At 29.9% G+C, this 17,900-nt stretch overlaps 1 protein-coding gene across 1 annotated transcript; it reads left to right on the top strand.

The window, feature by feature from the left end:
- The first annotated feature begins 15,418 nt into the window (after positions 1-15,418).
- LOC132301563 (uncharacterized) lies at positions 15,419-15,904 on the top strand. The gene has a single exon (XM_059798806.1). The coding sequence runs from the start codon at positions 15,419-15,421 to the stop codon at positions 15,902-15,904; it is 486 nt and encodes a 161-aa protein (XP_059654789.1).
- The last annotated feature ends 1,996 nt before the right edge of the window (positions 15,905-17,900 follow it).

The following is a 17,900-nucleotide window of genomic DNA, read 5'->3' as shown; positions in this document are numbered from 1 at the left end:
ATTAGGCGGAGAAAGGTGTGATTATTATTTCTTTAGAGGCTTCCATGTAATCTTTTTTACTTTAAACCAATGTGGGACAAGAAATATGAATTTTATTAGGTAATTTGTAATTTGAATTAAACTCTTTAAATAATTTTAGGTAATTTTTTGCTTATAAAAACTCTTTTTTTTATATTAATAAATAAATACTGAAAGCCAAAAGGTCGAGAAAGTGGTATTACACTTGATCTTAGCCAAAAGACCTAGAAAGGTTAGCTAAAAGGCCGACTAAAAAAAATTTAGTACTACACTTGATCTTAGCCCAAAGGCTGAGGAAGGTGTGATTATTATTTCATTAGGTCTATAGTTTTATAAGAGGTTACCATGTAATTTTTTTTACTTTAAACCAATGTGGGAGAAACTCTTTTTTTATATTAATTTTTATATTAATAAATAAATATTGAAAGCCAAAAGGCCGAAAAAGTAGTACTGCACTTGATCTTAGCCAAAAGACCTAGAAAGGTTAGCCAAAAGCCAACCAAAAAAAATTTAGTACTACACTTGATCTTAGCCCGAAGGCCGAGAAAGGTGTGATTATTATTTCTTTAGGTCTATAGTTTTATAAGAGACTTCCATGTAATCTTTTTTACTTTAAACTAATGTGGGACAAGAAATATGAATTTTATTAGGTAATTTTTAATTTGAATTAAACTCTTTAAATTAATTATATAAATTTTATTAGGTAATTTGTAACTTGAATTAAACTTTTTAAATAATTTTTAGGTAATTTTTTGTTTATAAAAACTCTTTTTTTATATTAAAATAAATAAATACTGAAATACTGAAACACTTTGCACATTTAATAATAGTATAGATATAGATATATATATCAAGTCAGTCTATTCACGTAAAAGACTATTCACGTAAAAGACTTTAGTGGCATAAATAATGTTATCAATGTCATGTTAGTGTCATTGATGATGTCATCTATCAATTACTATTTTCGTCCCAAATTAGGTGTCTTGTTTTGAAAACCGTTATGAGTTACGGTTTTCAAAATAGGACATTTAATTTGAGACAAAGAAAATAATATTTTAAAATACAAATAACATAAATTAATTAAAAATTAGCACGCATTTTTTACTTATGTAATAAAATATATAATAATTTGTTAACTCATGCACGTTAGCTAATTAACTATTTTATTTTTTTGAAAAAAAAAAATGAAAAAAAAAACACTCTATTTTATTTATGTTAGAGGACGAAGTTAGCTTTTGCAGCATGTGACAATACCTTATCCAACGGCCGAGCTAGAGGTAGTACTCCGCATGATATTTCTTGGTGGGGTATTGGGATGTGTCAGTGTGGTATGTGCATATTTGAAGAGGAGAGTTTCTAGAATTGAGGAGGAGATATATATTGATATTCACATATTGATATATGTTGATTGTTTATCTTTCTTGATTAAGCTTCACATGTAGTTTTGTTGAGCTAATGTGCAGATTACAGGTTACTACATGTGTTGAAGCTTCATAATGTTCAAGAAGAGTTCCGTTGTATTTCTTTGACAATTCATTGTAATTTGCTTTTTCTGCTTGGGGTAGATTACATGTTGTTTTTCGGGTTTTGTCACGAAATTACCAAAGGGGGAGATTGTGAAAAATATATATATTATATATTGGTTAATTTCGTTGTCAAAACAAGTCCGATCAAGTTATAAAATATCGGTTCAGAATTTCAAGATGAAGATCGGATGTGACTTTGAAGAAGTAGAACAATGCTTTAGAAAGTTTGAAGAAGATGTGAAAACACTTAGGAATAGTTTGGAAATTTTAAAGGAAGATTTTATATTTTGTCCATCTTGAACTGGTTCCTAAATTCCTTAACTGGTTCACATCAGCAGAATTGGAAAAATTCAAGACTAGCCATCTTAAATCGGTTCCCAAATTCCTGAACCTGTTCAAGAGTCAAAGAGAGTCCTCGAATTAACTTCTGGTCATCTTGAACCAGTTCCCACTTTCCTGAACCGGTTCAAGCTATCCTGCACAGTTTGGAAACTTACCTTTTTCACTCTGTTTGATTCCTTTTTGGACTAGATTTACTTCCAAGTCCAATACACGAAATTTTCTATATTTTCAGAGGTATTAGGACATTCTAAACTCTATATAAACCTTGTTATACACATAGGTTTATTCATGGTTTTAAGGAACATCAGTTCTATATTTTAAGAAAGCCTTTAGAGAGATATTTTTAGACACGGCTTTTGCATACAAAATTCAGATCTATTGAAAGCCATCTTTGAGAAATATTTTTATTCAGAAAATCAATCTGATTTTTCTGATTTTATTTTTGAGAGCATACACATAAACACAAGAGTGATTCAGTAGTGTTGTTCTCTATCTCATCGGAATTGGAACATAATCGAAGATTCAGAAATTTCAAAAAGCAGAATTCAATATTCATTCTTCATCAAATTCAGATCTAGAAAAAAAAGGAGTGAAGCGATCACACTTTAAAGGGGTCAGAACATTCGTGGAGTGTTGTCTGATCTACCTACAACTCTTCTACAAAAATCGAGAGTAAGCCTGAGGTCAAGAGCTGTTGGACGGGGGAGTCGCAAAGTTAGGAATTGTTAGCAATTGGTTTTTGGTAGAACGATAGGGTGTGAGACTAAGTTAAAATTCAGTATACTTTGCTTCAAACATAGTGGATCTTTATATCAGAAGTACTGCAAAGTCCAACGAGGTTTTTCCTGTTACAATTGGTCTATTCTACCAATTGGGGTTTTCTCGATAAAATCCTGGTGTCATCTATCAAACTCTATTTACTTTACTTACACTTTATTTTTGCTTTGTGATTTGATTTTAGTTTTATTTTGATAAAATTAAAATAAGTAAAAATTGGATAAAAGAGTAAGTTAAATATATTTACCATCTTCTAGGTTATCTATTCATATTATATTCCACAACCATTCTCCTGTGCACACTCAACATGGTACACTTATTTTGAACAGAGACAATTCATCAATTGTTTGAAATAATTTTCAAATATTCTAAAATTGCCCCCATTTGACTTCAATGTACCTCGTCCCTCGTTATGTCAAATCGTTGGTCCATTTCTTGTACTACCTCCGTCCAAAATTAGATGTCCTGTTTGAAGAACCGTAACTAACAAATTGTGAGTCATGCTTTTTCAAATAGGACTTCTTTTTGGGACAGATGGAGTAAAAAGTTTGGTGCTTTTCCCCAAATTTTTAATACATATGCTTGTGTATATGAACAGTTGAATGCACATGTTACACGGTTTAATTAAAAGTCCTCCAAGTTTGGTCATCTGTAAAATAATTTTTAATATATATATTTTTTATTATATGGTACTAAATAAGTTATCAAATCTATTTATAGTGAATCCAAATGATATGATGAATGTTTATGTTTTATGAAAACTTATTACGAGATAGAGGGAATATTAAAAAAAAATTTTAAAAAAATCCGAAACAATCATGGTATCATATTTCTTAAAATATTCTCGCAATTATTGAGAAAATTATGAAGGTGATCTTAAAGGAATTCACATTCTCGACCTCCAAAATGTGATCATTAAATTATCTTTTTAGAATTGTCTTTAAAAAATCACTGTTTATATAATTGAATTGTTCAATTTTATTTATTTATTTTTTTAGTGGAATTCTGAATGAAAAAGAAAAAGGAATTAATACATTTTGTAGTATAAGTGACCATGTGTTTTCTTTTTTCATATATGGGCTTGAGGTCGAAGACTGAAGTAATAAATATTAGGGTAATTTGCACTCACACTCCCTCAGGTTTGCAATAAAGACAGGTAGATACAATTTATGGAGAGTGTGATCCAATTGCCCCCTCAAATTTGCAAACTTGAACAATAACACTCTCAACCATAATAAGAGTACGTAATTGCCCTTTGACTTCTGAATTGACCTATTAAAATCATAAAAGTACAATATTTATCTTTTACAAGTCCTTTGATTTGACCAAAATGACCCTTGGAAAAAAAAAAACAAACAAAACAAAACAAAAAACAAACTCCACCACAGCCCTTGCAATTTTTTTTGCAAAACCTTATTATAATATTAAATTAAAATTATTTATGGTAATGTTTACATAAAAATTAAAGTTAGCCCCCTCAAATTTTTTGTAACACTCTAATTATGGTACTAAATCATAGATATTAATAGTTGTTTTCTATATAAAAATTAAACTTGATCTCTCTAATTTTTTATAAAAAAAATCTATATAGTTCCCTGATATTAAATATAGTTTAATAATAAAATTACTTTTAACCCCTTCAAATTCCAATAAACCTCTTGCTATAAAAGATCAAATTTAGTAAAAAATATATATATTAATTATTATGGTAATTCCTATAACAACATACTATATTTACACACACATGGATAAATATTATTTGTTATGAATTAGAAAGGAAAAAAAAAAAAAAAAAAAATTATTCACTTGACAACAACAATGATTGAATCGACAACTTTTCTCTTCAATTTTATAGCATATTATTTATAGACACATTTTAACGATATACATTAAACTTGCACTAAAAAATTTCTTACAATGATTTTTTGTTATTTTAAAATTTTAATTTTACATTACTAGCTTGGCCCCACCAATTAAAAATTCCTGGGTCTACCCCTGTTTGTATGCATATGGCATTGGCGGCCACAGTGGTGAAGTTTGATTTTTTTTTTTTTTTTGTTAAGGGTCATTTTGGTCAAATAAAAGAACCTATAAAGGTTAATATTATACTTTAATAATTTAAATGGGTCAATTCAAAAGTTAAAAAGTAATTAAATACTCTTATCATGATTGGAGTATTTTTGTTCAAATTTACAAACTTAAGGAACAATTGAATCACACCCTTTCTAAATTATAAATACGTGTTTTTATTACAAACACGAGAAGATGTAAGTACAAATTACCGTAATATTAAATACACCTAAATCATATTCGAAAAAACCAAGCACGTGTAAAATGAAAAAGGTTTATTTTCCAACGATTTGAAATCTCCACTTTCATAAAGCCAAATTGTACATAAATGCATCCAAAACTAATGTGGGGACCATGACCTAATAATTCCCAGCACATGTCTCAGTCTAACAATATTTCTCTGATTTTCCACAAAATATCATCTCTCTCTCTCTCTCTCTCGCTCAAATCACTTACCAACATGTTTGAACTAATTAAAGTCTTTTTTTTTTTTTTTTTTCACTCACCACATATTTGAACTAATTAAAGTCTTTTTTATTCTTTTCCTTTTTTTCATAATTAAATTCCACTGAGAAGTTTGAATTTTAGTTTCGAATTCATATTCCATGGGGTTGCATCTGTCTTCGTTAAAGGATCTAAGGATAAAATGCAATTAACTCTTCTAAATTATTGAGCAAGAAATCACTTACAAATTGTGATTGGTGAAGATATTGGGTGAATTGAAAATATTAATAAAGTTGTATAACTAATGAATATTCACCTTATAATAAAATTAATTCCACCTATTTGAAAAAACTGTATTTAACAATTTTATTAATTGAACGTATCAGTTGAGTTGGTATGAGTAAAGTACATAATCACAAATATAAATGTATCACACAATTAATGAAGGAAAAGGATACCCTTAAAAACAACATATCGCCAATAATGGCCTAAAACTGGCAGAATTGAGTGTTTTTATTAATGAACTGGCAGGTTTGAAAATATTGTGTCACACCTCTTTTTATACACTAACAACTTGTAAGTGATTTATATCATCAATATAGAATTAATAATGAAATAATAATACGAATAAATAATATTATAATAATAATTTAATAATATATATAATTTATAATAATAGTATTTATTATTAGTATTTATTATTGTTATTAAATAGTAGTAACAATTACACTGTCGGATTGGTGTAATGGATGGGCGCTAGCTCATTAATTTACCTTAAAGCTCAGGATTGGATAGTGTTACATACCCACCAATTTATATCCAATCACTTCCCCAATGCATTTATTAAATAAATAAATAAATAAACAAGTATGACAAATATACTTTTTTAAAATCAAAAGGCAAACAAAAAAATATATATATATTTAAAAATATATATATATACTCGGGGCTAATATGAGTAATTTCATATTTAATCGGGGTGGTTGTGGGGTAGGGGTACCCATCCCCTACCCCAAATTCAGTCGGTTATTTTTCCCAACTCTCATCCCCACCCCCATTTAAATAAATGGTTCTCCAAAATTATTGAGCTAGAAATCACTTACAAATTGTGATTGGAGAAGATATTGGGTAAGTTGAAAATATTAATAAAGTGGTATAACTAATAAATATTCACCTTATAGTAAAACTAATTCCACCTATTTGAAAAAACTGTATTCAACAATTTTATTAATTGAACATATCAATTGAGTTGGTATGAGTAAAGTACATACTCACAAGTATATATGTATCGCACAATTAATGAAGGAAAAGGATACTCTTAAAAAAAAGGGACTGTTACATAAAAATGGTAGTAGCCAAAAATATATTACCAACCCATGAGCGTAGTTTCAATATTTACAAAAACATGAATCAATTTCTATTTTAACCCTTTATTAAGTTAAAATTATATTTTCGCCCCTAAAGTTATTTTATGCATAACTTACCCAAAGAACAACTTGTGCAAGTTCTAAAATTTTGTCAAATAGCACTTAGGAATTGTTACATCGCACAAGAACTAAGAGACACAACGCGTAGCCTACAATGAAGAATAGAGGAACTTAGTTCTAAAATTATTTTAATATAGAATAGATCTTAATAACTTAGATAATTTTATAAAACGATTAGGAGAAAATCTTGATTATATTAAAGAACAAGTAGCACATAATTTTAGTCCAAATAATTTAGATAACAAGATAATATTAGTCGTAATTAAAGATATAAATAGCGATATTAAAAATATTTATGAAAAATCAAAAAATAATTATAGACTATTTAAAATCTCTTAAAACCGATATTCAAAGACTATTACAATAGTTTTCTGAGTACTAGTAATCCTGATTATCTAACAGCTTTAGCCAAACTTTATAAAATTGATAAAGAACCAGTTGAATTTACAAGTTTTAAAACAGATGTACAATCAACCAATATACATATTAGAAAAAATAACTTTTTAATTCAGTTATTGCTCCAGTTGTCTGAAAAAGTTAATAAACTTGAGGAAAAATTAAAAGTAATACAAGAAAGTACTCCTAGAGAATTTTCTAAAGAATTATCTGAAATATCAGATAAAATAAAGGATATAAAATTATCAATTACTAATCCGTTCTCGCCTATAACCACCAAGCGTGTAAACTTATTACAACCTCATAGACAAATACCACAATGGTCATTATCCTTAGAAAAACCAAAAAAATAATGAGAGTAGAAGATTTATATGATAATGAACATGATGCTAAAAATATATAGAACAAAGAATGAAGAAGGTAAAAAATAAAGTTAATCTTTTTCCAATAATTTACTAGCCTTCCAGAGCAAGATATATAATTATTTTAGCCAGAGAAAAATAAGTGTAATTAATAACCAAGTTATTTTAGACCTTATAACACCCAAAGCATGTCAAGAGTTAAATAATAATAATTTAGAACTTATGCATTTAGGTGTCATAATGATACGATTAGTATGATTAAATAGAGCAGAAATCGGAACTAGAGCACTTACTTATATTTATGATGACCGATGGAATAACCATTAACAAGCACAAATAGCCAGCATTGAAATAGATTTAGCAGACAACGCAGCTATCGCATGATGTATCCCCAATTATACGATGACCACTAGAGAATTCAGTAAACATATCAAGATAGCTATATCTAAAAAAAGATATAATATGACAAGACAATTTGAAAACGTATTAGTAAATACGTTATTTATGGGGAAAGCAGTTAATCAATATAACTTAAAATTTAAAGCTCAATTTAGTGAAATAATTAAACCTTTTAGTAACAAATATGTCCAGATGATAAAAATTAGAAAAGTAAGCAGTGTACTCATGAAGGAACAGAATGGCAATTACCTAACCTTACTACTACAACTAAAAAGATTCCTAAAAGTAATATGATATATGTTAAAAATAGTGGAGAAGCTATCATAAGGTTTAGTAATTATAAAAGACAGGATAATTTAGTAGATGATACCCAAGAAGACTTTTTAACTACACTCTTCGAAATAGAATTTCCTGAAGAAATAAATGTCCTTTATAATAGATTAGAAAATGAAATTTTAGATAAAATAATGCATGATTTTGACAATCTTGATCTAGAAAATTTAAAAGAGAAATATCCTGAGCCTAATTACTGACTTATAAAAAGCATTTATCTAGGCAAAGGAAATAATGATGATATTAAGCGAAATATATTAAAAGTCGGGTTTGAATTCTTCTACACAAAACGTGAACCAAACACCCTAAAAGAAGAATTAAATGTCGTAGAACAAGTAGAGCATAGAGAAGGAAAAGAACCGGAAGGATCTATATCTCAACCTACAGGATCAGTTGAACAAGAAATGCATAATGCAACTAGTAGTACTAATAGAACAAATGATGACTATAGTACTGGCCAAAGTTTACAACCTACACAAGAAACATATGTTAAAAATAAAAACATACTAGACATGTATACGTGGACAACACATCGTAAACGCTACGATAATATCCCAGCACACGATGCAGGAACCATTTTAGACATATCAGGACACGATCCCCAAGATTGGGCAAGGGTAATCGACGATTGGGAACAAGACTGTATTAGAACAACTATTCTAACCCGGTTCAATAATAGAATACATGTATTAACTTATTGTGAAACTCTATTAAGAGGCACAATTCAAAACTGGTGACAATCTAATAAAATTACTTATGCTAATGATTATGCCATCTTAATAGATAATTTTACGATACAAATGTTTACCAGTTTAATCAAAAGGGTATTATTAGGTGAAGACAGATTATTAAAAGAAACTCAAATCAAGCAAAATGAAGTCTTGCGTAATCTAGAGTTATTACAAATTTGTGATTTTAGATATATAAGATAGTACACTAATAAGTTTTTTGAATATTTCGCCGCCACAGGAAAAACCGAAGACATAACCTTATTAGATAGATATCTTCGGAAATTATCGGGAAGTGTAGGAACTAAGATTTGGAAAAAATGGTTAGAGAATCCTCGAAGGGATAGATTAACTATAGGAGATAGAGTTAACTATGTCTATGACATATTAAAAAAGGAATGCAAACAATGTAAAGAATCAAAGCAAATTAAGAAATAATTTTTTTGATGTATGTAAACAATTAGACTTTCCGCCACAGTATGGTTGCATACCTCAAAAAACCTTCAAAAGAAATAAACCAAGAAAATACAAATTAAGAAAAAGTAGAACCTATAAAAACTATAATAAAAAATCATATTTTAAAAACTTTAAAAGCAACCCCAAACCATTTAGAAAGCGTCATTGGTATAAAAATCGAAAAATAGTTCAAGATAAAAAGGATAATAAAGACAAGAAAGACAACAATAAAGTTAATACACTACCCACAAAGGAACAAAGCTACAAATGTTTTATTTATGGAGATCTAGGTCATATAAGACCAAATTGCCCTTATAGATATAAGCAAAACCCTATTAAGCAAATACAAGAAAAAATCAATATACTTGATGATATTGAGGAACAAATAGAAGAATTATATGAATTAGAAAGTGTTTATGATTCCAACGACGACAATGAAAGCATATATAGTATAGAAAGCATTGATAGTGAAGTTGATGAAGATCTTGAACAAGGACTTCATTCTATGGAAGATTATATATATTTGTACTATACGCAATTCCTCATGTCATTACGATTTCGTTAAATTTTATTTCTCAGCTTGCAACTATTAATAATGCAACTCTTACATTAAAGAAGGATATTATTGTAAAGACTATTTGTAAAATCCTATTATGTTATGACTGTTATAATAAATATAAAAATAAGTTAGAAAATACATTAGTCGAATCCATAAATTCACTATATAAACCATCTAGTTTAATCCAATTTCCGGTAACATTGGAATTTAAAGAAAAATTAGTCAAAACTTTAGCTATGCCAAATACTGGAGCATCTAAAAACATAATTAAAAGACATTTAGTACCAGAGGAAGCATTAATACAATTAAAGTATAATGTTAATATAAGTCAATATAATAATGAAAAACTGTCAATAACTCATTGTGTCCAGAATGATCATATATTAATTAATAATAAAAAATTTGTTTTACCACAAACTTATGTAGTTAATAATAGTCCTAGTACTTACGATTTTATTTTAGGATTAAATTTTATAAATTCACTCACTAGAGGATTCATGTATATCCCTACAGATTTACAATTCTTTAAAAAAGGAACATTTATTCCATCTAACCCTCCTTATATTCCTCAGAAAGAAAAATGATCTATTACTTATGTCAATACTTTAGCTATGACCAAATTATCTATCATAGAAGAAAAGACAAAAAATTTATTTGATGTAACCGAATTTATAGAAGATGTTTCTGAAGCGTTAATGTTTCTTAGTCATTTAGATGAACTAAATATTTTCCTTAACAATAAAGTTATATTAAAAAACCCAAAATTAAACATAGACAATCTTTTATGACTAGCTGAAACTACTGAGATTTTGGAGAAGATCCTCAGAAACACTGGTATAAAAATAAAATCGAAGCCAAATTAAATATAATAAATCCTTTCATAACTATAAAAATATAAGATAATCCTCATACCCTAGATGATCAGAAAGAATTTCAAAAACAATTCAAAGAACTTTTATCGCTAAAAGTAATAAGAAAAAAGTAATAGTAGACATAGGAGTCCAACTTTTATGGTTAGAAATCATGCTGAATTAAAAAGAGGAAAAACTCGAATGGTTATAAATTATAAAAGATTAAATGATAATACGTATGATGATAGTTATAAAATTCCTAATAAAGATATTTTAATAAATTGAATACAAGAAAGAAAATGGTTTTCTAAATTTGACTGTAAATCAAGATTTTGGCAAATTTGTTTGGCTGATGAATCCATTGAATAAACCGCGTTCACATGTCTTGAAGGACACTATGAATGGTTTGTTATGCCCGTTGGATTAAAAAATGCACCACAGGAATTCCAACGAAAAATGGATACCATATTCAATAAACAATCAAAATTTTGTTGTGTTTACATAGATGATATTCTAATTTCCAGCCAAACTAAAGAAGAGAATAGAAAACATCTTGAAATTATATTAAACGAATTTATAACACAAGACCTCATTATAAGTAGTAAAAAGATGATACTAGAAAAACAAGACATTGAATTCTTAAGCTTATACATAAAGGATGGAAAAGTAGAATTACAACCACATATTGTTCAGAAGATTTTAGATTTTCCAGATAAATTAGAAGAAACCAAGTTACTACAAGCATTTTTAGGATTATTAAATTACGGTCGCAATTTTATTCCCAAATTAGGACAATTAGTAGGACCATTGTATTCAAAATTAGGAAAATATGGTCAAAAATATTTTAATAATAAAGATATTGAATTAGTTAAGAAAATTAAATCTTTAGTCACTCAATTAGAACCCTTACAACTCCCACTCGAAAATAGTTATAAAATAATTCAAATAGATACATCAACTCAAAGATGGGTAGGTTTACTTCTTCAAATGCCTACAAAAGAATCTTCCCGAGACGAAGAACAAATTTGTTGCCATGCTAGTAGAACTTTTAACAAAGCACAATCTACTTTACCCTCAAAAGATCTAGAAATTCTAGGAGTAACCAACTCTATTGAAAAATTTCAGATATTCCTTAATAAAGAATTTCTTATAAGAACAGATTGTGATAACATAGTCAAATTTGCAAACAAAGCAAAGCAACAGCGAATGTCTGCAAAAAGATAGATTTTCTTTATTGACTGTATTACTGGAAGACGTTTTAAACCTATATTTGAACATGTCAAAATAAAAAAAATTATTTAGCATATATTCTATCTTGTTTATTAACTGATTGTTAAACTTTGCAGGAATGGAAACAAAGAGTAACAATAGATATAGCTTTTATACCAGACACTTCTAATCCTCTTTTGATTATCCAAAACATAGCTTAACAGTTCCGCGCTGGATATAATCTTTTTCCTATTCAAAAACTTATTTTAGATAATATTTGGTTTTCGAGAAATAATCCCGATAGAACCCTCATTAGAAATTTAAATACTTGAAGTGAATATTTTGTAGCATCCAACAAAACATATCATACTCTACAGCAAGAACATGAGACGATTATATCTCATTTTAAAAAGCTGAATTTAGCTTATCAAAAAACGACAACAAACCACACAGAACTAACCATTTCTGAGCAAAGGACTAATGAAGATAAAAATCTTCAGAAAGTTCAATTTCTGCAGGTACAAACCAGGTATGCCAAATTATTACCCATTTTCTCTCCAACGTACAGAGAAATCCTAAGACAACAAGTTGAGCTCTTCCCTGATGACATCAAAGAACTTATCCTTGAATAAGCTAAGTCTGGTGGTTTTAAGAAATGGATTGATATCCAAAACTACCTCAGAAACAACAGTCCACCTAAAGGAACCAGATATCATTATTTTTTCTTAAGATTTATACAAACTAGCAACTACATACCTACCATCATCTTGTTAGAAGTAGACATTGTTTTCTCCTATCCTTTTGAAATAACCAGAAAAACCTGTTTCTCTACAAGAACTACCACCTGTTACTTATGCAAGCTCTTAGAATTAGGAATGGTCAGCAGCATTTCCATACCAAAAGACATGTCATTAGAATATCTAAACTCCTTAGGTAACTTTCCCAATCGATCAAACCAAGCCATTGCTTTCGTACAAAAACAAACCCATAATTTCATGCCAGAAAGTCCAATTCTCTTCCAAATCCACAGTCCTCCTCCAGAATGGGTCAAAGATGGAGCTATAATTCTGGGACAAGATCGAATCTACATTCATTCTGATCTTACAGAAGTCCAAGTTCTTATACGACATATCGATTTTGTAAATAACTTTTGTAATGATATAGAATCAGCTACCTTTAACCATTTAGTTTATTATAAAGCCTATCGTCAGGTTAACTTAAGCTACAATCTTGGTTTTAGACTCTATGACCATAATATAAACATGAAAATTTTCATTAAAGCCAGAATTCCCTATGTCATCAGATCTCCCCCAAAAATTGAGATATCTCCAGAAGTTGAAGAAATAATAAATAGGGAAAAGATGTTACTTGAACAGTTCAAACTCGCTTACAGAAATGAAGAAACCAGTTAACCAGTTCACCAGACAACACTGATGCATATGTGGCCCGCAGATATGACAGCCCACCAGATAGCACTACCGACAGTTGTCCAATATGCTAGAATTCTAAGAGTATCTAAGAAAAAGTAGATTCGCCACAGTGTACAGATAAAGGCAGCCTCAGCATCTAAGAAAAGCAGATTCTCAATAGTATACAGATAAAAGCAGATCCACCGAAAGCAGATTCTTAACAGTAAAAGTTGATAAGACTCTCTAGAAGCATACATCAATAGTTCAGCAATAATTCAAGCCATCTTATCTCTAAAGCATCTTGCATCTCAATCGTCTATGCAGCATTTTCAATCTCAGCCGAAGATTCATCTCTCTCCTTTCCTATAGAAAGAGCCTCTCTACTCAAGCAAGGATCATCGAGTTTTAGAGCAATCAAGTTAAGAGCCTTCAAGCATTCCAGCCTTTAGATATAATTTCCCAGTGTGTTTTCTTTATTTCAGAGTGTTCTCTTTCTGTAAAATATTGTGTGAGAGTGTATCCATGTATAAACAGTGTGTATCCATGTATATATTTCTTTTGAAATAAATCATCCAGTTTGCTCTTATTTAAAACTTCCTTATCTCTATTTAGTATTTTAAGTACCTTCGGGCAAAAGACTTAAGTCAACAAAAGATCAAATCTATAGATTTTATTTAGCCAGACAGTGTAGATCCTAGAATTTTCTTAAATCCAACCAGTACAAGTAACCTTAGTTTTAATTTAACAATTTCTTCTGTGAGTTGACTCAAACTATTGGCTTGTTGGCCCATTCTTACCGGTGTTCAGGCGTTTTTATAGGGCGTTATCAGAGCGATATCAGGTTCGGCAGTCATTTTTGTGATTTAATTATTACTTTTATCTTTATATTATTTGCATGCTTCTATTTGGTTAAATTGAACTTAATTTTGGTATCAGAGCCTATACTGTTTTGTTTAATTTAATTTATATATATAATCTTTTTTCTAAAGAAGTTTCTAAGTCCATATTAATCTACTGTAAAATTTTAATATTTCATATTAAATAGTTTGTTCAAGAATCTAAGGTTAATATAAAATAAAAGTATTATTTTGGGTGTCTAATAATAATATAGTTTGTTGTGTGGTATAAAGTATAAAGTAGAGTTCATTTTCGAGAAATATTTTGGTGGTCCATCCAATTATTGAAACTTCATGACTTTGACCTCATGAGCATGTAGTATACACCCACTAAGTCCATGTATTGATAGTTTCCCCTAAAAAAAACTGGCAGATTTGAGTGTTTCATTAATGAACTGGTAGGTTTGAAAATATTGTGTTACACCTATAATAAAATAAGACCCCTTTTATAGGCTTACAACTTGTAAGTGATTTATATCATCAATGTAGAATTAATAATAAAATAATAATAATTTAATAATATTTATAATTTATAATAATAGTATTTATTATTGTTCTTAAATAGTAATAACAATTATACTGTCGGATTGGTGTAATGGGTGGGCGTTTGCCCATTTACCTAAAAGTTCAAGATGTTGGGTAGTGCTATATTCCCACCCATTTATATTCAAGCACTTTCCTATCAGGATCCAATGTGGGACAAGTGACCCTTTGTTAGATTTTCCCCCACCCAAACTGGCAACGCCCTCATTGCTGTTCGGGCCACCCTGCCTACCTGGGCTAGCTCACCCTGACACCTTCTGAGCCAGACGCTTGGAGTGACAGCAGATTAAGGAGTAGGTCTGACTCTGATACTAACTGTAAAACGTGGGCACTTACCCATTTATCCAAAAATTCAAACTGTTAGGTAGTGCTGCATACCCATCCATTTATGGGATACGATATGAGACAAATGACCCTTTGTTACAATTTGGTCTTATGGTGTTCACTGCGAAAATGGTAGGAAAGTACTTATTCTTTCTCCTCTTGAGAAGTGTTGAAAAGTGCAGTGCTTGGCATGCGTGGGCCATTTGGAAAGTGCGTAATCGTTTTGTCTTTGATGGTGTTGGGAATTTATAGATGCTGTTGAAAATAACTTGAGTGTCATGCTTTTTATATGCCAAAAGGGGTTGCGTTAAGAGAGAGATCATGGAGTCTTCCTCTTGTTAGTGTGTTAAAATGTAATGTGGATGCAACATTTTGGGGTTCTGATTGTCTTACAGGAAGGGGGGTTGTGTTTAGAGACCATCATGGGAGCATTGTGCACATGGTGGTCTTGAAACAATTCCCTTCTGAGGCATTTGTTTTGAGGGCAGCCGTTTTATTGGCCAAGAGATTTCTTTTTCAGAGAATTTGTTTTGAAACTGATTCGTCTATAGTTTGTGAGGCAGTGATGGGAGCTCGAGTTTGTCCGGTTGAAATTTCTTCAATTGTCTTTGATATCCAAACTGCTTTGAGTTGTTTCCCAGAGGCAAAGATATCTCGTGTTAGCAGGGAAGCAAATAGCCTTGCTCATGAAACGGCAAAGCTTTCTACACCTATTTTGCAAGAGGATCAAATTTTGACTCGTATCCCTAAGACGTTGCTAATGAAAGCTCGATAGGATTGCCTATCTGTTTTTTTTTGTAATTTGGGTGCTCTGTTTATTGTTGTTTGCCATGTAAAATATATATATATATATGCATATGTCTATATATATTTTATACTTAATATATTTTTGATATTTTTTGCAAAAAATATCAAAAATAAGATTTTGTATATACACTACTTCTAATCTCCTAAGTTCGTTGAAGTCACGTTGAAAACATCCTAGGAATATAAAAAATATCAAAAATAAGATTTTGTATATACACTACTTCTAATCTTCTAAGTTCGTTGAAGTCACGTTGAAAACATCCTAGGAATATAGAAAAAATACTCCGTGTATACAAGAGAGAAGTAATTCTCTTATATTCAAACTTTCTACAACTTTTTTCTTTTTCCTTTTTTGGGTACGTTTAACACAACATATCACACAGATATACATATATTTCACAAATACTGCAATGTTATTTTTCCTCATTTATCCCTCACAAACAATGCCTCCATGTAGAATCCAATCTTTTCTCTTCTGACACACACAAGCTCACTCACTACACGCAATTGATCTTCGCATTCCTACCCTAACATTGCATTAAATGATATGTGTATATATATATATATACATATATATATATAGGATTTTAAGTGCATTTGAACATGAATTATTGAATGCCTTGAATGAAATACCGGCCCAATAGCACGATTCATTTAAAAAGCAAAAATCATTTAATATCAAATATCAACTTTTGTTCATATAAGCATAGAAATCCTTAATTAATACATCACAAAATGAACAACAAATATTAAATCCAAATGGTTGATATTCTTACCCGAATAAATGCTCTATCAACGATCCCATAGTTGGGACTACTTAAAATGATGAGCTTGGAAACCCCAAGGGTCACTACTTTTGATTACGTTTGGGCCTTATTTCATAATTGGTTCAGTGTTTAAATCTTGTCGGTCGAATGAGCATAGTCCGTACCAGCTTGTAATTAACCCAGTTCTTACTTCTTTTGGGCGGCCTATGTTGCAGCCCAACCCATCTTGTACATTTTCCTATATCTATATTTATATGTATACTTTCAAAAAATAATTAATAAATAACATCAAGTGAGAGAATACAACCCTCTAAAAACCAGAAGAAAAACATTTTAATTTAATAGTACTTTGAATTTTCAATCGAAACATTAATTTTGGGACAACCAAAAATAAAATGGTGGGCATTTAATTTGAGATAGAAGGAATAATATTCCGGTAAAATAAATACACAATATTCACCCAAATCTCTTTCAGTGGTAGTTAGAGGAGATACACAACCCAACTCGAGGGACACGGACCTAATACCAGTGATACAGTTAAACAATGGTATGATGGAGGCAAATTTGAACAATAATAATATATAGTGGAATATTATTAAAAAACAATTAAATTGAGGCATTTATAAGATTTTAACAAAAATTATAAGTAATTTTGTTCATAAAAAATAAAAAATAAATAAAAATTAATCAGTGGTGCAGCAGCCCCCAGTCTGAGGCCTTTATAGGTCCATCATTGCCTTAGTGCAAGAAATAATCATCTGATTAAATAACGACAGCTAGTAATTTGACTTATTAATGTAAAACACTTTTAATATAATTGATTAATGGCATGGGTAATGTAGTATAACTAGTACTGGGAAGTCTTTCTTGCCTTTTACTTGATAAGCTTGAAATTTTGATGCACCAATAAAATTAGAATATATAAACATGTACAAGCTGCACAAACCGAGAAAAATTTAATTGCGCCCGTTACACCGTGCATCGAGGCCATTCGTATAATACACGCATGAATACACACGCATATTACACGAGCGATAATCACAGACGCTTCGAAATCGTCCGTGTAAACACATACTAATACACACGCATATTACACGAGTGATAATAAACGATCAAGCGCAACCAAAATTTTCTCCCACAAACTTATCCAACCCCAACAGTATTTAAAATCAACCTCAACACATGCGCACAGACTCA

This window comes from Cornus florida, unplaced genomic scaffold (assembly GCF_030987335.1).
Source record: "Cornus florida cultivar Cherokee Brave unplaced genomic scaffold, ASM3098733v1 CherokeeBrave_3.0.0_Hap2_Chr03, whole genome shotgun sequence".
Taxonomy (NCBI): Eukaryota; Viridiplantae; Streptophyta; class Magnoliopsida; order Cornales; family Cornaceae; genus Cornus; species Cornus florida.
Note: the sequence above shows the minus strand (reverse complement) of the source record. Positions and strands in the feature narration are given on the sequence as shown.

Coding starts and splice junctions, on each gene's coding strand:
- LOC132301563 (XM_059798806.1), top strand. CDS start 15,419: ATGCCAAAAGGGGTTGCGTTAAGAGAGAGATCATGGAGTCTTCCTCTT.